Source organism: Lagenorhynchus albirostris, chromosome 10 (genome assembly GCF_949774975.1).
Source record: "Lagenorhynchus albirostris chromosome 10, mLagAlb1.1, whole genome shotgun sequence".
NCBI lineage: Eukaryota > Metazoa > Chordata > Mammalia > Artiodactyla > Delphinidae > Lagenorhynchus > Lagenorhynchus albirostris.
In genome coordinates, this window is record NC_083104.1 from 33,182,310 (window position 1) to 33,205,501 (window position 23,192).

At 36.0% G+C, this 23,192-nt stretch overlaps 1 protein-coding gene across 1 annotated transcript in view; it reads left to right on the forward strand.

The window, feature by feature from the left end:
- ERC2 (ELKS/RAB6-interacting/CAST family member 2) overlaps positions 1 to 23,192 on the forward strand; it is a 610,694-nt gene that overhangs the window by 416,756 nt on the left and 170,746 nt on the right. Inside the window, exons 9-10 of the mRNA XM_060164014.1 lie at positions 2,236 to 2,376; positions 17,571 to 17,764. Coding sequence (XP_060019997.1) covers positions 2,236 to 2,376; positions 17,571 to 17,764 — 335 coding nt within the window. The remainder of the gene's footprint in view (positions 1 to 2,235; positions 2,377 to 17,570; positions 17,765 to 23,192) is intronic.

Here is a 23,192-nt window from a genome sequence, read left to right on the forward strand (position 1 = left end):
AGTTGTATATGTCCCAACTCCGAAGTATCACCTCAGCCCTTGGATTTTGATAATTCTATACAAATTAAAGTACTGTCTAAATTAGGAGTCCAAGAAGGGAACGATTGATGAATAATAGGAATTTTGAGGAAACTTAGAAGCAAAATTTGTATTCTCTAAAACTTAAGCTCACTAGTTTTTAGAGAAGAGATTATTTCTTTGATATGAAAATAAAGAATGTAAATCCTGGGAGATCTGTAATTACTGTAGTTAGTATGTAACAGAAGGCACAGAAGCTTCTATCTCGTTTGCACATTCTTCACAGATTGCAAGTGTTATTCATGGGTTTGCACCTTAAAAAATATATATATATAGATAGATAGATAGGTATGCTTCTAATGGAAAAGAGATCTTGAGGACATGGTGGAGCATAAGCTTTAAATGAAAATAATTTTGTAAACAATGCTTACATTGTATGAACTTCAGATAGGCATTTCTGCAAACATTTATTGTTCCTGTGTAATAATGTGCCTGCCACTGGGCTAGATGTGTCAGTCAAGGTTCCACCAGAAAAACAGAACTGTACGAAGGAATTTAACCATATTAAGAAATTTATTACAAGAAATTGGCTTACATAGTTATGGAGGCTGGCTAAGCAAGTCCAAAATTCACAGGGAAGGCCATCAGGAAGGGCGGGCTGGAAACTCTCAGGCAGGAGCTGATGCTGCAGTCCACAGGAGGAATTTCTTCTTCCTGAGGGAAACCTTAGTCTGCTCCTAAGACCTTTCAACTGATAGGATCAGGCCCACCCAGATTATGAAGAATAATATCCTTTACTTAAAGTCAACTGATTGCAGATGTTAGTCACATCTACAAAATACCTCCACAGCAACACTTAAGGTTAGTGTTTGATTGAATAACTGGAGACTATGGCCTAGCCAAGTTGACACATAAAGCTATCACCCCTGGCAATTTTAAATTTATAAAGGAAAACAATGTATAATTGTTGTTAGCATGGAGCTTATAATTTAGTTGGAGTGGTAATAATCTTCAGCATGACAGAGTGCCTGAATTATAAGTTTCTTTATTATTTCTGTGGTAGTTACATGATAAAGACCATTGAAATTGGAGTCGGAGACCTGGGTTCAGACCTATGTCTCCCATTAATAGCTTGAGAACCTTGGAGAAGACAGGGCCTCATGTGAGCCTTAGTTTCCTTACCTGAAAAATGAGAATGGCTAACCTGTCCCTCAGAGGGTTGTTAGGACCTGGGTGGTTTGCTGGGTGATTGTGGCAGTATCTTCATCAATAAGGTTGTTCCAGTGCCCATGAAGCAGTAAAGTATTAGACCACATCATTTACTGAGAAACTGCTGTGTGCTTAGTGTTTTCCTAGGCACTGCAAAGGGATATAAAGGAAATGTACCCTGTCTGATTTTGGGTGGAACCTGAGCAATTTAGTCACGTAGATAGATGTTGCTAACCATTTTGTGTTTGCTGGTGGACATTGCTCTCCTAGCTAGCAACGTTGTGTTCTGTGGTATATGCTAGTATTTATTTCTTTACCTTTTGGGATTCGTACTATACAGGGAAGCTCTTGGTTTCTGGGCGTGATTAATGAATGGAACAACTTGGGTAACCCCATGTCAGAGTTGGGGAGATTCATTATATTGCTGAATCTGAATTTACAAAGCACTAGGCCATAAAGTCTACTCTGAATTTTTAAGTAATTTTATCTTTGATTCTGTAGAAGATGTTTGAGAAACCATTGGCCATTTTTCATTAAAGAAGTGGAATTTGATAAAAACAACAGGATTCTTCTTTTATACTTGATCTGCCCTTTTCGGGGAGAAAAGAATTAAAGTTTGTATTTTCTTTCATATTTTTCTTAGAGTCTGTGCCACCTGACAGCAATAAACATAAATGGAAGGTTCAGGGTGTCTGTTTTGCCATGACATGTAAAGACCACCTTGGGACTTAGTTCATTAGCATAACTTTGAGACATGAAACATGCATTTACTGACTGCACCATTTGGTCACATTTGATTTTTACTGCAATTAGATCCTGCTTGGTTCTGTAAACTGGCCAACTTTAATTTCCTGGCCAGGGCCGACTATTGTTACCTTAGTAAGACTATATTTACCCTCTCTATCTAATGCACACTTTATTACTATGTATAGAATCAATGTATTCAAATTGAAGACATTACTAGTAGAAATTATAATGTTCTACTTACTAGTGTTCTTTTCCTTTCAGTCTAGTTTAATTGACCTCAAGGAACATGCATCTTCATTAGCCTCAGCGGGGCTGAAAAGGGACTCCAAATTAAAATCTCTAGAAATAGCCATTGAACAAAAGAAAGAAGAATGTAACAAATTGGAAGCACAGTTAAAAAAGGTAAGTGAAGTCTAAGAAAAAACATGCTTATTTTCTGAATTTATAAAATAGGAAAGGAAGAGACATTTTTCAAAAAATAAAAACCCCTTATCTTTTGTCATCTGGTGATAAAAGGATTAATTAAGCAATCTTTATTCCTAAGAAGTCTGCATCAAGTCTGTCTGTGAACCTGAAAAGTTATCTTAGGTTTCCTGTCTGGGGAAACACAAAACAAAACAAAACAAAACAAAACCTTGACAAATAGATGAAAATTGTAGTAGAAGTGAAAAATATTTTAAAACCAAAAACCAGCCATTACTCTCTGGGCAAATCTCAACTATCAAAAAAAGATAAATGGAAGTGTTTGCATAAACCAAAGAATCCAGGGGTCCCATTATACATTAATAAACTTTTACTACTTTCAGAAGTAGGTCAATTTTTTTAATTGGAACTTTGCAAAACTTTACCCGACAATGTTAAATTTCTAGAAGTTCACCAAAATAGTCGAGTCCTTGGAAGATGTACGGATTGACTATTTATACTTGACCAGAAATGGCCTGAATGTCTAAGCAAGTTTATACGTAGAAGGCTTCAGAAAAGAAAGCAGGATCTTTGCATTGCAGCATTAACATGTTTTCTCTGAACTGGACATTTTTGTGGAGTACATTTCCAGTCATGCATTGTTCCTTTGACTTTTTCCCTGTGTTGTTTGGTACGTCTGCATTCATTGTTCACGTAAAACTCATAACATTATGAGTTTAAGCATTTTGTTTCCCTTTGACAACTTATAAACATTCAAAAGAGATGATAAGAATCTAAACAATCAAACGAAGCATATAATAAAATTCGACTGTATAATTCATAGCATATTGGAATGGGGATTTATTTGCTAGAGTTATGAAAATATATGATATGGATGATAGGGATGTGAAAGCATAATATCTGTGGAGAAATTCTGGATATTTTTAAATTTAATAGACTATTTTGTACGTATGATGCAATATATAACTGAAATGTGATTATACTTTGTTCACTTTACCACAGAATTTTAGGGAATTGTTATGAGATTTCACACTAATAAAGTCTCCTTACTAATACAGAAAAAGATAAATATACAGGTCAAATCTCTTTACAAAAAAACAGCCAGAAAATCTCTATATTACAAAGTCTATTTCCTAATCCCCTCAACATCTCACTTTTTTCAAGCAACATCTAGTTAAACAGAAATCTTGAGCAATAAATAGAAGAATTTAAACTGCCTCTTTGAGGGTGTTTACGTGGAGATTGACTTGGCTATTTATGCATTGGGTGTATGATACATATTCTTGACACATATATGAGTGTTTTCTGCAATATGTTATACGTGTATATGCATATCAAGAAATGAACCTAAGAAAGGTGCTTTTTATTTAATGAACAGTTTTGTGATCATAAGGCAGACTCTCAGATAACTCTGTGAGAGAACTTCTTTGGCTTCCTGTGGTGGTCTTTGAGTTATCTTACCTCACTTGCAATGTGCTAAGTCCTGAAGGAGGGCCCCAAATAGACCTGGGCATGAAAGATGCCCTTCATCAACTCTGAGGAGCCATTATGGAGTTGAAGGCATCCCATATATTATTTCTGCAGATACATACTTGACACCCTCCCTTTTAGTGTAAGTCATCTATGGAATTTGAAATCCTCTAAAAATTAAAAGAAAGAGGTTCATGTATTGATGCTTGTAGTTTCCATGTATATGAATTAACTAGTTTAATAAATGAATGTCTGTGCTATTGAATTTAGTTTCTTTCAACATAGTTATGGTTAACCCCCAAAAGTCAATTAGAACATGTGGTTTCCTTAGACTCTCAGATAGACACCATGTTCTGAAATTCATAGATCAAATCCTATAAATATTTTAGCATTATTCCTGATGACATTTTAACATTCTGCTACATCACCAGGGTTAAAGGAACAAATATGGTTGTCTTGCTGTAAAGGACCTATTTAATTTATGAAAAGATAATTTATTTCTAAGTATATAAATAATCTTTGCTTATACTGTCTCCTAAATGCATAGTACAGTGAGATTAAATAAGGTAATTATAATTTAAATATTTTTATACCTAACCTGCAGATGTTATTTTGTTATTTTTGGCCCTCTACATCAACTAAATTCGAAAGTTCAAAATACTTTTTCTAGTACTCTTTAATTTCTGCTAATAAATAGTTCTGTAAAAACCTCAAGTACCCATCACCTTAAAAAGAATTGAGATCTGCATGAAATATTTGAAAATATAAGCCAACAGTATGTGAATATACATAAAACACATCATTTACTCATGGAAAAATAAGCAGCTATAAAAGCTTAAGGAGTGTCTGGGCCTCCCTTTAAATAAAAGGGTATGTGACTTGTGAATAAAATATAAAGGGTTACTAAATGAAAGCTGAAAACATAATAGTTTTATTATATCATAAATAAACCATGAGTTCCCCATGGAATTTTGCTTAAGATTTGTGAGCGTCCAGGTATTTTTATCATAAAATCCATACAGCATTGTAGATGTGTTTAGCTGAACAGAAATCTTGTTTGCTAGTGACAATGGAATCCAAACGGCGATTTAAATTTGCTTTTGTCTTATAAACAATGCTTGAAATTGGTGAGTTTTTAACAGAAAAGTTTGTGGAGAACATTCATACACATAGTTGCTTTGAACCCTTTACTATACTATGTCAGTTTAAGACAGTTCCAAATACTTTGTGTCAACAATGGTTACTATAGGCAGAAAAGGAGCTATTCCTTACACGTTCCATCCCACCTCTTAAAAACAAACAATCCAAGGTTCACTTGTAAGGAAATCTTTACTGATATTAGTGAGGCTGATAAAATGATATTAAATAAATAATTCTTAAGTACTAGCTATGAGTGTGCTTTATAACTTAGTGCATTCATTAATCTTAATTACACACCTAGGGGTTGAGAAGAGCCTAGTGACATGTGGATCATTTTGTCTTTCAAAAGAGTATTAAGTGTTCAATACGTAGAAGTAAATTTACTTTAAATGACTAGAAATCATTTGAGAAGCAACAGCAATTCAAAATGTTTTGATTTGTCTTATTTGGTAATTTTCCAATTAATATCATTTTGAGGAGGGTGTTTTTTAAAACCACAGTAAAACTATCATTTACTTTATCAAAGTTGAAGAAAAAATTCATGTTCTTCAAAGACATGTCTTGGCTTAAAGCAAATGAAAAGATCTTACAATATTTCACCTTCTACACATTGACATTGAGCCCCAAATTAATGATGCAAGTATTTAATAAATATAACTTGAGGATGCTATTTAAAATATTTAGTACATTTAAATCTGCAAACATTTAAATCTTCTACACAAAATAGAAGAGCATTACAGATTCTAAAGGACTTGGAACATAGTAGGATAGACACAAAAAATGGTATTTTTTGTTGTTATGAACTACCAGTGGAAACTGATAGTAGACAATGGATAATACTGTATTTTGGTTCCCTTTAATCTTCCTACTGACTTAAATTTTTTCTTTTCCCATTTGCTGTTAATCCTGTAATGTCTTGCTTACTGATATTTTGCTATTGCTAACCTGCTGTTTGCTGATCTATATTTTTCTAAAGTTAGACTGAATAGAAAATTCAGGCTGGTGTTAATATAAAAGAAGAGCTATAAATTCAATGATAAGATTTAATTAATCTTTTATTATTACCATCTTTGAAGTTCAGGTAACAAATTGCAGGCTTGGCCAAAAGCACTTCCTCTGATTCATTGCTGGAGGCCAGCACTTCATGTATCATCAAAAGTGGACAGCTTTCTTTATTTCATGGGTTATTTAACTTGAGAAAGGGAAAGTAACACAAACCTTCAATTTCTTATTCCAGCTATTCTTTTTTAGGAGCCAAAGTCAACATTTCTGTTTCCCTAGAGCCTCTCACTTTCACTGTGGAATGTTTAGAAACTGAAATTTCTTCCTTTTAACCATGAGTTTGTCTGTGCAAATGCACTAGATTTGTTGAGCTAATGCTGTGTTTCTGGATCTTTCCTTCTTTCCCTGTCTGTGCTTCAATGCCTCCCCACCTTTGCAATGTAGCAAGCTGAGCAGTTGTTCAATCAGATGTACAACCCAGTAAGTCATTTCTGAAAGTTCCCGCTGTAACATATCAAAGCATGAGGATCCATTGATCACGTCACAGTGTGCCATATTGGGGGTGTTTCGAAAATATACGTCTCTTCCCATTTCCGTTCTGTCAAAAGAAATGACCTGTGCAGAGGCCACTGCCATTTCTTTTGAAAGTGAAATTAAAAAATTAAGAACTCAGGGAACTATTGCCAGCTGTGATATTACCTCTGTCTTAACTTCAACCCTAAGGCGATAGAAAAACAGAGGTCAGCTGCAGATCTAGGCTCATAGAATTCTTTCCCAGATCCTTCAAACATAGAGTTATCTATGCCAAAAGGGATAGCATTTGTAAAATAGCAAACAACTCAATGTATGTTATATTCAAGGGATAGAAGTTAAAATAGGTTTTTATTTTAAAGTAGGGCTATGCTCTTTGAGACTAGTAAATGCCTAACATTACTGTGGGTTTTGTAAGAGTTGAAAACATATCATTTGAGAACAAACTAAAATATAGTCTCCTAAAAACAGATAGTAACAATTCTCATTATAGCTTAATGGTACAAAAAAACAGGTAACTAGTAAAAATATGTGTAAAACAGCCCAGATGCCACCACTAATTTTTTTATCCTCACGACAAGTGTGTGTTTATGTGAAGCAGTTTGTTTCTTTAACTTATTAAAGAAGAAGGGCTTTTTTGTTTTTCCAATTTAGGTGACTTAATGGGAGAAATAATACATAAGGTGACTGGGATTTGTTATGTGGCAGATGTGATCTGTGCTATCATGCATTCTAATTATCTCTTATTTATAAATTCCCGTCATGGGAAAAAGGAATAGCAGGGATAAAGGAAACAATTCAGCCAACAACTTTTTGTTAAGCTGCTGCTCCAGGATACATACAGCCTCATACACAAGATGCTTGGGTGTATTTCATTAGATTCAGTCTCCACCCTCCATTCTTTAAAACAAATTTTACTTTTGCAAACAGAATTCCTCAAGCCTCGTTGGAGCATATTTATTAACCTCTTTCCCCATGTGTGAGTTTTAGCAGAGCAACAAAAATAATCCAAATTTCCTTTCCCTTAACATTTGAATGGTTAATAAGCAGGCTTAGGACAGTGGAGATGTGAAGAAAGGCAAATTAAGATTGGGATATCTTCAAGCTTGAAAATTGACCCCAAGAAAAATAAGTGTTTTCTGTAGATCATTTTAAAGAGGTGTAAAGTAATCCCACTGAAATTGTCTCACACTTACTACTTAAGGACAGGAAAAAACCCTAAGTATGTCATATTTTAGGTGTGCAGGGCAAATGGAGAGGGCTTTGTTTCTGCAGCAGCTATGATTTAACAGGACCACAATAGGAGTTCACCATCCCTGTTAGGATAGGTAGGGCCAAAGAAATAGTTCTGTTAACTTTTAGACCATTTCCAGAAATATTGATAACATGGCAGGTATTGGATTTTGCCTTCATTTTAACCCAGTGATGGGTCTCTAGGATGCAAAAGCAAACTTTTCAGTCCTTTAGGTGACTAATTCAAAAGTCGTTGACTGATTTTTCTCCCTGAGTTAATTAAGCTAACCCATTGTTTTGGCATCCTGGGAATATAGCCAATTATTAATATAGCCAATTAATATAGCTCATTATTATTATTTTTTAAAATTTATTTTATTGAAGTATAGTTGATTTACAGTGTTGTATTAATTTCTGCTGTACACTGAAGTGATTCAGTTATACATGTATATATTCTTTGCCATTTTCTTTTCCTTTATGGTTTATTACAAGATATTGAATATAGTTCCCTCTGCTATACAGTAGGACCTTGTTGCTTATCCATTCTATATATAATAGTTTGCATCTGCTAACTCCCAACTCCCAATCCATCCCTCCCCACCCCTCTGCCCCTTGGCAAGCACAAGTCTATTCTCTATGTCTGTGAGTCTGTTTCTCTTTCGTAAATAAGTTCATTTGTGTCATATTTTAGATTCCCCATGTAAGTGTTATCACATGGTGTTTGTATTTCTCTTTCTGACTTACTTCACTTAGTATGGTAACCTCTAGTTGCATCCATGTCGCTGCAAATGGCATTATTTCATTCTTTTTTATGGCTGAGTAGTGTTCCATTGTATATATGTACCACATTTTCTTTATCCATTCATCTCTTGATGGACATTTAGGTTGTTTCCATGTGTTGACTATTGTGAATAGTGGTGCTGTGAACATAGGGGTGCATGTATCTTTTTGAATTATAGTTTTGCCCAGATATTTGCCCAAGAGTGGGATTGCTGGATCATATGGCAACTCTCTTTTTAGTTTTCTGAGGAAACTCCATACTGTCTTCCATAGTGTATAGCTCATTATTTTAACTCCCCTGTCTGCAGATATTCTCAGGGTTCAATTCTTTTTTATTTATTTATTTTTGAATTTTTAAAAAAATTATTTATTTACTTTTGGCTGTGGGCTTTCTCTAGTTGCGGTGAGTGGGGGCTACTTTTCGTTGAGGTGCACAGGCTTCTCATTGTGGTGGCTTCTCTTGTTGCAGAGGACAGGCTCTAGGCATGCGGGCTTCAGTAGTTGTGGCACGCAGGTTCATAGTTGTGACTCACGGGCTCTAGAGCGCAGGCTCCGTAGTTGTGGCGTGCGGGCTTAGTTGTTCCACGGCATGTGGAATCTTCCCAGACCAGGCTCGTACCCATGTCCCCTGCATTGGCAGGTGGATTCTTAACCATTGTGCCACCAGGGAAGCCCTCAATTCTTTTTTAGACTGATAGAGAAGCAGCATGATGAATTTTCTATACTTTAGAGTGTTTTAAAAAATGACTGTTTTTCTGGTTATAGAAATAAGATATGGTCTCAGCAGAAAGTTTGCCAAAGTATAGATGGATATAGGAAAAAATAAAAGTAACAAGACACCTTAGTGAACAGAGATGATAACTGGGAACATCTAGGTTGTTCCACACCTGGATATCTTTTGATTGATTGTTAATGTTCTTTCATCTCCTGTTTCCTTTTCTACCCTGTTCCTTCTTTCTTTCCTTTCTCCCCCTTCCCTCCCTTTTCCTTCCTTCTCTCCTTCCCTCTATTCTTTCTTCTTTTTTCTTATCTAATATCTATTTCTTTTCATGAAATTGTGTCAGTGTTTGTTGAGTTTTATATCCTATTTTTATGACATATCAGAATTTTCTCATATAATTAACTGTTCTTCTAAAACACCTTTTTAATGGTTGTATGATATTCCACCCTATGTTCTCATTTCCCAAACATTAATCATTTCTTACCCCCCCTTTTTTTTTGCCAGTATAAATAATACACTGAAGAACAGCTTTCCATATTAATTTTCCCACATTTCTATTTTTTTAATAGAATAAAATCCTGGGCCAGTAACTTTTAAAATCTCCCGGTAGTTCCCGCTATGTTGCATTTTAGAGAAGTTCTACTAAGGCATGGTTCTTCCAGCACTGAATAAAGGCATTCTTTCTGTCACATCCAGACCAACACCAAGGACTTTCATTTTACATAACTTTGACAAATGCACAGATGGAATATTTTTTTTCATTTTAACTTCCTTTTCATTAATTACTAGTGTGGTTGAGGTTTTTAATTCATTTATTAGCTGTTTGTATTTTTCTTCTGTAAATTGTTTCTTTAAGCACTTGTTTTTGAGTTTTCTGTTTTGTTCATTGGATTATTCTGTATGGGTTATTCTGTGCTTTATATGGAAACTTCGTCAGATTTGTGGCAAATTTTTATTTAATTTTTTTCTTTAGAGAACTATTTTTACATTCCTGACCTGTGTTTCCCTTCAGGATTTCCTCATTGCCTTTATGCTTAAAAGTCATCCTCTGATTTCAAGCATAGACACTCACCTATATTAAATTTTTTAAATGTTACTTTTTATATCAGTTTATTTACCTTATCTATCTTTAGATTACTTTGATTCATGTTGAGTGGTGGGGTTCTAACTATATTTTTCTAAATGATCAACTAGTTATCCCAACACCATTTATCAAGTAATTCTTTCTGTATCCACTGATCTTGCTACTGTTTTATACTAAATTCTTATATGGATGAATATTTTAATTTCTGAGCTTCTGTTTAGTTTCATCAATTTCCATTGCTTGTTGAGTCAGAATTTTATTTATTGTGGCTTTATAATATTTTTAAACATCGAGTGCAACAAATTCTACCCCACTTCTCTCTGCTTTTTATTAGGTCTCAGTTTGTTTTAATGTTCTTAGCCTTTAATTTTCTATCATTCCAAGTGAACTTTAGGATCACCTTGTCAATTAAAAAGCACAGTTGTTTATTTTAATTTGAATTATATTCAACCTATAAAATAATTTTAGAATTATTGCTATCTTTCCAATATTTTTTTCCCATTTCATGAACTTGATACAACTTTTATCTATTTCAGTTATCTTTTACAGTAAAGTTTTGACATTTTTCTATTATAAGCCTGTGATGTTTCTTTTTAAGGATAGCCCTGAGCATTTCTATGTATATAATTTTTAGTTACTGTTGTGAATGCTGTATTTGTCCTTTTATTTTCTAACCAGTTATTGGTACCTAGGAAGTTTATTTTATTCTTATTTATTTATTTTGAATATGGCCACCCTACAAAATTTGGTGAATTATAACTTGTTTTTGTTAAATAAGATAATTTTACAGTCAGCCCTATGTACATCTGTCTAAACTAAGAATAAATAAAAATTAAGCTTTGAAGTCCTCCTGGGAGTATTTTTACCCTAGAGTAGAAATAAACCTTCTACTTTGAAAAACCTTTTACATTAGTCACTCTGTTTTACTAAGTGGTACTCTAATGCCATGTCTTAGGAGTCTAAAATGTTGTCTGTGTATCCTTATTACTTCTTATAGTAATAACCTTTCTTCAGCTTAACTACCAATCTCTACTCCTGAAGGAGTTTTGTCTTGTCATTATAAACACTGTGCAGGTTATCTTCAGGCGAGTTCTTTTCTTCCTTTAGTTCTTACTTCTAGACAGGTAATATCATTTTTTCATCAGTCTCCAATACCTTCTTTGCTGTAGCCCTAATGATTATTGTGCCCAGAGATCGTATCCAGAAGCCTCTTATAAATTTTTAATAAATCTTTAGACTTTCTGGGTCCTAAATTTAGTGCTTCATTTAATACCATCATTGCTGCAGGGCAAATGTTTGATTTGGAGGTACTGGGGGCAACTTTGCTACTGGCTAAGACATACTTGAGACCCCTCTGTTGTTCCCACACACATGAGTCCCCCCTGCCTGGTCACTATCTTTTGAAATCCCATCTCTTCTACAAATTCACCTTTTGTGGGACTCACATGTTATGTAAGGTTTTACAAGAAAAAGACCAAGCATTTTTCCAGTCCAAAGGGAAAAAAAATTTTGTTCATGTTCAGTGAACTCTTCCTGATTTATATGTCATTATAAGAGTGCAATCCCAGGGACATGATAGGCTGAATTATAAATACTTTCACAGTCCTTATCTAGGTACAGTGGTTTCTTTTTACGATTTTTTGTTAGCCAGTGTCTGAAAATTATTTGATTTACTCATAGACTAACTAGCTCCCTTGACACAATGGAAAATTACAACTATTTAAGAGGTAGTTGTAGCATACGTGTAGCATACATGTAGCATGTACAAACACACATATACACACAAAAAAACATACCTCACACTGAATCTAGGCTTTCAGTACTTAAAGAATTCAAGTTATATTTGAAATAACACTTAAGATTGGAAGTCACATGATTTGTATCAGACCATCCAAATAATTACTCAGTTCTCTACATTGCTAATTTTAGGAAATTCCATAGTTAAAAGGTATTACATTAATAATTATATTTTTGTGTGAAGGGTCTTAAGAAGTGTTAAGCATACAGTTCGTTCCTTTTATTTTATATATGTGGAACTTAAACAAATGTTCAAAATAATTTTTCTTATGTTTATTATACATATCCTATCTGTCTCATCTATGACAAGAAATTTCTTTTTGGAATGGTTGTTATAATATGCAAATTGTGACTATTCTGGATGTAGTTAGCTGGAATTGTGAAAGAATAATTTCCTTTAGCATTAATTAATGTAAGACTGAAAGGTACATCGTTTTTAGTTTCCAGACATATTTTTTAGACTCACCTATTATATTTGGTATTAATTAATTGGATTTAAAATAAAATTTAAATTTTATAAAATGTTAGAGTTCTAAAATCACCCTAAAAACTCTATTTTAAAAAGTAATATTTTGTTTATAACTCAGAATTATGTGAAGATTGGAACTTACTGTAGCAGATTGAAATAATGTTTAGAGTAGTTTATATACCCTGTTCTGCTGTTAAGATATGAAAGGACCGTTAAAGTGTTGTTAACAGACACTAAACCCCCAAAGTGCTGCAATGGAGAATCATATTTTTACAGTGCATAAATTTAATAAATTATTGCTAAAACCATAAGCAGCATGAAAGAAAAGTCCTCAGATTCATTAGTTAGCGTTCTGCTTGCACTTTATGGTCATGACTAATCATTTGTTTATTTTGAGAGAAATGATTTTTTATTAAAATTGTTAAGGCCCATTTCAAAGAGAGAATGTTATTTAACATTATAATTGAATATTCCCTGCCTAGTTTCACATCAGGTTTCTGGACCAAAGTTAATACTTTCCTTTCTAGGCACTTGGAATGATGAACTAACATTTTATTAAAAATAATCAATGGCTAACTTTCACACAAGGAGTGTAAATAAACTTGTGATTTGTCATATTGATACTATCAATCCTGGTATGGTTTTAATCACGTTTGCTCTTAACTTTGATTTAGATATAGTATTAATCTGTAATTTTGCCTTATTTCCTGAAATAGTTCTAAATTGTTTCATTAAAATAACCACTAGGTATTGTTGTGTACTCCTTGTCCTAAGTCATGACCAGATTTCTCTTCTGTGCTTGATTCAGGCTTTCAGAACCAGTTCACATCAAAATGGCAAGCTTGCCCACATCTGTGAGGCTCCAAACTTTGTTTTGATTGTTCCCATTTGCGGGGAAATTTCCTTACATATGGAAATGCAAGAAACATAATTTGGGGACCCTCAAAATTTACTGATCTAATATGTAATACAGACATTTTTGAAATGTTCTTTTCTCAATTTTCTGTGTTTCTATAAGATGCTTGAAATTTGCTCTAAAAGTTACCAGAAATATTTTGAAGCAGAACCAGATACCTGGATTTGTTTTTAAACTGACCTGTTTAATCAGAAAAATTAAATCTCTACATTAGGAAAAAAAATGCTCATCGGTATTCCTTTGGTTTTAATGACTGGTGTACGTCTTTGAAAGTGACAGTGTGCTTCACTAGATTATGATACATAAGTTCTGAAATAATTAAAAGAAAATCCACACCAATCTGCATTTTTCAAGAGCTAGATTCCTGACTAGTGAATGAAGTTGATGTGTCTTAGATGAATGGAATGGGCAATTGCTTCCTGACCTTTTGGGGGTACTAATTTAAAATCAACAGATTCATAAGGGGAAGTACTTATTGTATATTTTCAGTCTAAACCTTGACTAGGTCACAATGCCATGGTAGGAATTTGTCAGGTAATGTTATTCAAATGTATTTTTATGTTTTTGCAGTGCCTAAAGTACATTAGGCCCAAATCTGTTGTCTACTTTTGATCCCTATCAGGAACTCCCAGTCCAGATGAAAGAACCCATGTTTTAATTTGAAAAGGCAAGAGTATTGCCTAAATGCAAAGAAAGTGCTTCCTTCTCTCTATTTTTAGAGGAGGCTCTGGCCTTACAATTTTGAAGGAAGCATTGGCTTTGTAAGCTCAATTTCCTCCTGTTTTTCTTTGGTGTAGTATCTCCCCCATGTCTATAGATCACAGTATAACACACTCACGCTACACTAGTTAACAGTTTCAGCCGATCCTCTGAAAAGTTGTGATTCATGCTGAGTAGAGCTGGTTAAATTCTGTGGAAGACTTTTGCTTCCACTGCTTAGGTTGGATCAGGGACTCACCAGGCTACAGTCATGTGAAACTCTCTCTTCCCTTGGGTCTTCACATGGACCCTAGTGATAATCCAAACGCAGCTGTTACTCTTCCATCTCTATATGACTCTTTCTTGCAGCTTTCTATTGACTTGAAAAATTTTTAAATGATATGTATCTACACCTTTATTTAATAACCTTTCCAAGAATTCTGACACCAATATTGAAGGTGATTTGACATAAACTCTTTTGCCCAGAAATCAGTAGGCATTGATAATAGAGATAAATAGATATATTTAACTCAAAGGTGTTCTTCAGGTTGTCTATTCCTTTTAAAAGGAAGAATCATTAGCACCTACAAATTATCTAACAGACACCAGGCCAGCTGTAAACTTGGCTATGGTCTTTATTTTAATAACATGATCTAACTGTAGCATCACACACAGTGGTCAACATGGTCTAGATTCAGGACTGTTTTTTCCTAGGCTTTCTGTACCTCTAAACATCCCATGAGTCCTTTAGCCGTACTCACTTGGTAGGTTTAAAAGATTGCCAACCCATTGAATTTCACCCTGTGCTGAAAACTTGCCTTGGTTCATCTTCTTCTCTTCAAGTAGCTAAAATAAGAAATGTGTTTACATACCTATCACCAGCAGACTGCTTTCTCTGAAAACCTAGCAGGGAGGCTTCTCTAAGGTGTATGTAGTATCTTGTCAATGAAAATTAAATAAACATATCAATTTAGCTATATGACAAGCCCCGCTTATGGGATGCATATTATAAAATAATAATCACAATAAAAACACAAATGAATAATACCTTCCCCATGTTTGTCATTTTATCGTTTTCACTGTCCTTAGAGAGGCTTATTCATTTGCCCATAGTCGTAAGACACAAGGCCATATTTAGAATCTAGATGTTACAATTAGTAATCCTGTACCCATTTATTAAAAATCGTGATAATAATAATCTTAAGAATAAAAACAACCAAAATAAACCACAGCAGCTAACTGCTAGCTCTTTGTGAATCTTCAAATCTGAGTCAAAAAAGGAATTTTCACTCATCAGAAATAAGCTACAAAACATTTATTCATTTATTTTGAGTCTTTCTAGCTGGTCATTACTTAGTTCTTTAATTCTTTTTCTTAAACATCTCAATGTCGCTGGTTGGTTAGTTTGAGAAAACTGCCATGGACAGGTTTTTAGCTGCCATAAAATAATGGTAATATAGTATAAAAGTAGAAGAGAATTAACATGAAATTTTTGTTTTCTTTCTCATAGTAATCGAAAAGCTGTATATTTTAAATGCTTTTCTGTTACAAGAGAAATGAGTTTATTATTATTATCACAGATAGAGGTAGTTACATGGAGTATTTTGTTTTAAAATATAATACCTGCTCTACATCTTTTGATGGGAGATTAACAAATTAATATTCATTACTTCAATTTAAAATAAAATTATTAGATGAATAAACTCCTAAAGGAATATTAGCTCAAGATTCACTTTCAGATTATTTTAATTATACTGAAAAAGCTCACTAATTCTATTCTATTCTATTATAATGAAACTCAGTGTACGCACTAAATAAATAAAAATAAATATTTTCTGAGAAATGTGGATGACAGACTGCCTGATACTGTGTTGAATTGATATATTTTTTCCAAGTTCTTTTGCGTAGTTGAGTTTATTTCTTGAATAAGGAAATCTTAGATTAAAGAATGTGAAGGCAAATTATTCCCCATCTATCCTCATGCTTAAATAATATGTTACATGCAAAAATTCCTAAAAATAATTAGTTTGTCATAAATAAGAAATTTATTTTTATTTATACTAATTTTTGGATTTTTTCTACTAAATTATTGCAAAGACTGTCAACCTTCTAACAGTAGTATTAGTGTTAATTTTTCTAACCATGCATGATTCATCTGACCCCACAGTAGTTGCAGCTTGCTTGCCTTGTTTTTTCCCTGAAATTTTTTTTAAAAAGTGTATAAAAACACAACGGACATCTGCTCTAGTAGAAGACAGCAGGATAATTTAAGTCCTAATAAATTGTTAACATTTTATTAGTTCACACATGGATTTTGGAGATATATACATATATGACCTCTCTGAACTTTCTATGTTGAATGTGCACTGTTGTTAAACTACTTGTTTTTTCCCTGCCTGCTCTTTGAAGAAGTCAATTAGGAATAATGGGAAACAAGGGGTAGGCAAAACATTGCAGTGCAGTGTTATTTCCATCTGTCTGGGAATATTTCAGCCAAAAGTTTATTTTGGGAAAAAAAGCCATAACGCACTGTCACACACAAAAAACCACAAATACTTTGGCTGCAAATTATTCTGCAGTGTTGTTGCTGTGTTGTTGCCTGTGTCTGTTCTCCTGTGTAAAGCTGCCCCCCACCCCCCATGCATGTGTTTGAAGATTCTCGTCTGTGTGCTTGCTCATGAATTAGCTCATCCTCCTCCCGGTTCAGGTTTATTTAATCAAAAGAACAAGAATTTATGGGTATGACTGTTAGCTGGAAAGCCCTTCTTCTTTTTCAAGGCTTTGTTTCATTCTACATCTTCTGCTGAAATTTCTCAGTGGGATGAAGTGTTCAATGATCAGTCAGCCAGTCTCTTATATGTTACCTAGCTTTACATATACTCTTGATGGTTCCTGGAGAAATAATTTAACATTGTTTTTTCTCAGTTTCTCTGTATTGGAAAAGGAAGCTGTTGGTATGAGTCATTCACTTAACTGTGAGGAGTTGAATTGTCTTAGTTCTGTTTGCCAAAACACCAGAAATAGACACATCACTGTCTCTACCTCCACCAAGCCCCCATTTCTTGTGGGGAAAAAAAAGCAAAAAGCAGCATCATTTAATGAAACAAAATATTAACAATAAAAGAAACTAGCCTTAAAAATCAAGATAGTCCTAAGGTAGCTGAAATTTGTGATTTTCCTATTTTGCCTTTTAACTGACAGTATACCCATAATTCTTGATAGTTGTTATTTTTTTCTCCAAAGTTAATTTCTGGACCATTGGTGACTGCACTATCTATTGTTGTTCTAAATTGTTATCTTAACTACATTCTTTAAAAATATAATGTTGAAGGCTCATAATATTGAAGATGACTCCAGGATGAACCCGGAATTTGCAGACCGAATAAAACAGCTTGATAAAGAGGCATCTTATTACCGTGATGAGTGTGGCAAGGCCCAAGCAGAAGTCGACCGGTTGCTGGAGATCCTCAAGGAGGTGGAGAATGAAAAGAACGACAAGGACAAGAAAATTGCAGAACTTGAGAGGTAAACTTTGCATTCATGTTGTGAATTGTCAACAGTGAATGAACATTGATTGCTTAGTTGCCCATCTCAGGTTGCACTAAATTTGGAATGCACATTCATATTTCATGGAGGAAACAAGTTATGCATGAGGAATATGGCCTGTAGGGATGATGTTGTGTTTCTGTGGGATACTCGGAAGTCAGTTGGCTTATCTTTTGAGGACTTACGTACGTCTTCATTGTTTGAGAAAATAATGGGCAACTTTCTTGAGTGATATCCATGATCTAGCATTTGTTCCAGCAAAGTGTGTAAGAGACTGAAGCTTTGACTACCTGAAAAAAAAACCACTTAAAAAGTCTTTGTATTAGTTTGATGGTAATCTGATTTTTGTTCAGTGTGACCCATTTTAGAAATTATGTCAAGTTTTTTTTTTTTTCTGATAGGCAAATTAAAATCCTTAAGGGCTTCATTTTAATTTTAAAGTGTGGAAATATTCTGCCAGCCTACTGGTTCTTAAAAATACTGTTAATTTTAGATGTATCTACATGGTTATTTTGGAATGATATTTTAGGACCAAAATTTTTCTTAAAAAGATGGTGTGAAATCACAGTGAAGTTATCATATTTTTCTTTTTTCTTTTTCCTTTTTTTTTTTTTTTTTTTTTTTGCGGTACGCGGGCCTCTCAGTGTTGTGGCCTCTCCCGTTGCGGAGCACAGGCTCCGGACGCGCAGGCTCAGCGGCCATGGCTCACGGGCCTAGCCGCTCCGCGGCATGTGGGATCTTCCCGGACCGGGGCACGAACCCACATCCCCTGCATCGGCAGGTGGACTCTCAACCACTGCGCCACCAGGGAAGCCCCATATTTTTCTTATTGCTGAGAAAATTGAGACCCTGAAGGGTTGAACGACCTTCTGAAGATTGGTCCTGTGGTCAGAAAGAGACAAAACTGTAGTGTAGGTTTCTTGACCCCTAGTCCACTTCGCTGAGAAGAAGGGAGCCATAGCGAGGATGCCCTAGATAATATTACTAATAGTAATTATGATTCAAAATAGATTATATATATTTCATGCTCACAGTATAACAGGTACTCTGCTAAGCACTTGACCTGCAAGTACTGTATACCATTTTAATTCTACCCGCAACACAGAAAGTCTCATTATCATCATTTTATAGGTGAGAAAACTATGACTTATACAGATTAATTAACTTCCTCAAGATTGCAGAGTTTATAAGAATCAAAGTCAGGATTTGAACCCAGGTCTGACAGATGAGTGACTGAGAGCAATCCCATCCGACAATGGGCCAGAAAGAAGCAGCTAGTCCAGTAGCACTCAACAGTCTCGTAGCTGGCAGAGAGGCTTCGCTGCTGGGCCACAGGAGATCTGCCTCATCTTTATTAGCTTTCATGAGAGAAAGCTCATTTAGAAGGCATTTTTCTGCACTAAACCAGCCCTTCAGAACAGTAATTGAAAGTCAGGATCAGCTACTATAAATATTTGCATAAAATAGCATAATTGTCTAGTTGGACAAACAGGTCTTAGCTGAACGCTATTGCCATTAAATCATCAAGAATATTCACGTTTTTATTTCCGCAATATGGAATGCATTAAAACAACAGTGATTTTACAGGCATTTATCTTTATGTACTTTCTGCACATTTTCTTTATCTCTGCCTTTGCCTCCCCTTAAAGCTGATGCCTCCCAGGCACTGTAATTCATAAAACGTGTGGTGGGACTTGACTCTGTCCCAGTTCTCTGCTGGCCTGTGTCTTGCGTCCAGCAGCAGAGCATAGTCTGGGAAATGTCTGAGCCCCAGTCCCAACCCAGACCCAGAAAGGGGTGGGAGTGGAGATCAAGAGGGGAAGTTTCTTGGGAACAGGAGAGCTCAGCCTTGGCCTGTCTTTCTGAAGCATTATCTGCTGGGCTACATGTGTATTCTGACCAAAGCATCTTCCTCAAGTTGTCAGGCAACCCTTTTCAAATTGGGCAGTATCTCCATTTGCTGGCTTAAACTACAAAATTCATACCTCATAATGTTGGGAACTAAAGATTTCTTAGCGATGTGACATATAGCTCCATTTTGGAATCATGGAGGAGTGTTTGCAATTAAGTTTGTGATTTTGAAAACCAAAAAATTGAACTCGTAATAAATTTGTGGTCTCTGGTCTGTAATGTGACCTACCAGAGTCAGTAGACCTTTTTTTTAAAAGCAGCTGGTGTTCTGAGATATTCCAGAACTTCCGTCACGTGCGAGAAAAGGTATGGGGTTAGGGATAACTCAAACGACACTGACACGTGCCTACTTCTCTCTCAGAGGGCAGTTTGTGTTTGCTTTCTATTCCGTTAATATTCCCATTTTTTATTTTCTCCACAATATATACATTCTAAATAGCACATGCCTGGCACTTACATGGATGCATTTACCTCTTAAATTCTTTGTGAATGATGTTTTTCATCAGCCATTAAAGATTCTGCTTTTCAAAGTGCATGTTGCTCCAGTGTGGTCCCTATGTGCAGTTCTGCCTATAAACCCTTGCACTTGATGCTGATGGCTCAGCAGGGAGCTTCTGCCTTGGACTGCAGGCTGCTCTGGGGGAATTTGACACAATGTGGTCAGGGGACCTTCAGCAAGCCCCTGAGAGCTGGTCCAAATCAGGCTGAAGTCATTATGAGATCACCAATGCTAGATATCTTGTATGTGCACAATCAAGTAGCTAGAGGCAACATTAGAGGCAATGAAATATGTAGTCTTTCTATGTCAGTGCTCATCAAGGTCTCTGAGTTTTATTTAGAGTTTCAGGCTTAATCCTTTAGTGCCTTAGGGGAAGGAGAGAGGTTAACAGAGTCTGTCAAACAAGGCTTGCTGCCACTGGATTTCTGGCATCTCACTCATGGGAAGGAATCAGTCAGATGACCTTTCATGTAAATGATCTTAAATATATTAGGGGCTTTGTCACCATTTGTCTGGAGGTCAGGGAATGCCCAAATTGAGCCCTCAATCAGATCCCTCCCCACTGTGAAGAAGAGAGTGGGTCCCTCAGGGGGGTTTACTCCTAAAACATAAAATCAGAATAGAAAACAGGGTAGCAGTGTGCCCTGGGATAATCCGGGCAGTGCTGGAGCTCAAGGCTGAGAGGCAGCCCTGACCCTATGTGGTGGGGAGCAAGGTGTCAAACTCCATCAGGTGGATGCTGTGACAGTTCACATCTTTGGCTTTGAATGAAATACTTTGGATAAAAAAGCAAGTGTAGGGCTTCCCTGGTGGCGCAGTGGTTAAGAGTCCGTCTGCCGATGCAGGGGACACGGGTTCGTGCCCCGGTCCGGGAGGATCCCACATGCCGCGGAGCAGCTGGGCCCGTGAGCCATGGCCGCTGAGCCTGTGTGTGCGGAGCCTGTGCTCCGCAACGGGAGAGGCCACGACAGTGAGAGGCCCGCGTACCGCAAAAAAAAAAAAAAGCAAGTGTATGTGTCAGAATCTCTCCAGTTCTATCAAAGTACCTACAGACAAGACTGAATGAATCGAAATGAAGTGTTCTCTACAGCACTAAACTGGGGTCTGAAGGAGGTGTGTTCACCATTTGGGCTCATGTCTAATACTGGAGATTGCAAGCAGAACCAGAGGAAATGAGGAGCGCCTGAAGAACCTTTGTGAGATGTGTCCAAAAAGACTGGGCACACAGTTGGCACTCACCGTGTGGCTGACAGAGTCTTGTTGCTCCAGCTGGGTGTCAGGCCTGAGCCTCTAAGGTAGGAGGGCTGAGTTCAGGACATTGGTCCACCAGAGACCTCCCGGTGCCAGGTAATATCAAACGGCAAAAGCCCCTCAGAGATCTCCATCTCAACGCTAACACCCAGCTCCACTCAATGACCAGCAAGCTACAGTGCTCAACACCCTATGCCAAACAACTAGCAAGACAGGAACACAACCCCACCCATTAGCGGAGAGGCTGCCTAAAATAATAATAAGTTCACAGACACCCCAAAACACACCACCGGATGCGGCCCTGCCCACCAGAAAGACAAGATCCAGCCTCACCCACCAGAGCACAGGCACCAGTCCCCTCCACCAGGAAGCCTATGCAACCCACTGAACCAACCTTACCCACTGGGGCCAGACACCAAAAACAACGGGAAATATGAACCTGCAGCCTGTAGAAAGGAGACCCCAAACACAGTAAGTTAAGCAAAATGAGAAGACAGAGACATACACAGCAGATGCAGGCGCAAGGTAAAAACCCACCAGACCAAACAAATGAAGAGGAAATAGGCAGTCTACCCGAAAAAGAATTCAGAGTAATGATAGTAAAGATGATCCAAAATCTTGGAAATAGAATGGAGAAAATACAAGAAATGTTTAACAAGGACCTAGAAGAACTAAAGAGCAAACAAACAATGATGAACAACACAATAAATGAAATGAAAAATTCTCTAGAAGGAATCAGTAGCAGAATAACTGAGCTAGAAGAACGGATAAGTGACCTGGAAGATAAAATAGTGGAAATAACTACTGCAGAGCACAATAAAGAAAAAAGAATGAAAAGAATTGAGGACAGCCTCAAAGACTTCTGGGACAACATTAAATGCACCAGCATTCGAATTATAGGGGTCCCAGATGAAGAAGAGAAAAAGAGAGGGACTGAGAAAATACTTGAAGAGATTATAGTTGAAAACTTCCCTAATATGGGAAAGGAAATAGTCAATCAAGTTCAGGAAGTGCATAGAGTCCCAAACAGGATAAATCCAAGGAAAAACACACCAAGACACACATTAATCAAACTAACAAAAATTAAATACAAAAAAAAAATATTAAAAGCAGCAAGGGAAAAGCAACAAATAACATACAAGGGAATCCCCATAAGGTTAACAGCTGATCTTTCAGCAGAAACTCTGCAAGCCAGAAGGGAGTGGCAGGACATATTTAAAGTGATGAAAGAGAAAAACCTACAACCAAGATACTCTACCCAGCAAGGATCTCATTCAGATTCGATGGAGAAATTAAAACCTTTACAGACAAACAAAAGCCAAGAGAATACAGCACCACCAAACCAGCTTTAGAAGAAATCCTAAAGGTACTTCTCTAGGCAGGAAACACAAGAGAAGGAAAAGATCTACAATAACAAACCCAAAACAATTAAGAAAATGGTAATAGGAACTCTCACATGTCGATAACTACCTTAAATGTAAATGGATTAAATGCTCCAACCAAAAGACATAGACTGGCTGAATGGATCCAAAAACAAGACCCGTATATATGCTGTCTACAAGAGACCCACTTCAGACCTAGGGACACATAGAGACGGAAAGTGAGGGGATGGAAAAAGATATTCCATGCAAATGGAAATCAAAAGAAAGCTGGAGTAGCAAATCTCATATCAGAAATAATAGACTTTAAAATAAAGAGTATTACAAGAGACAAAGAAGGACACTACATAATGATCAAGGGATCAAT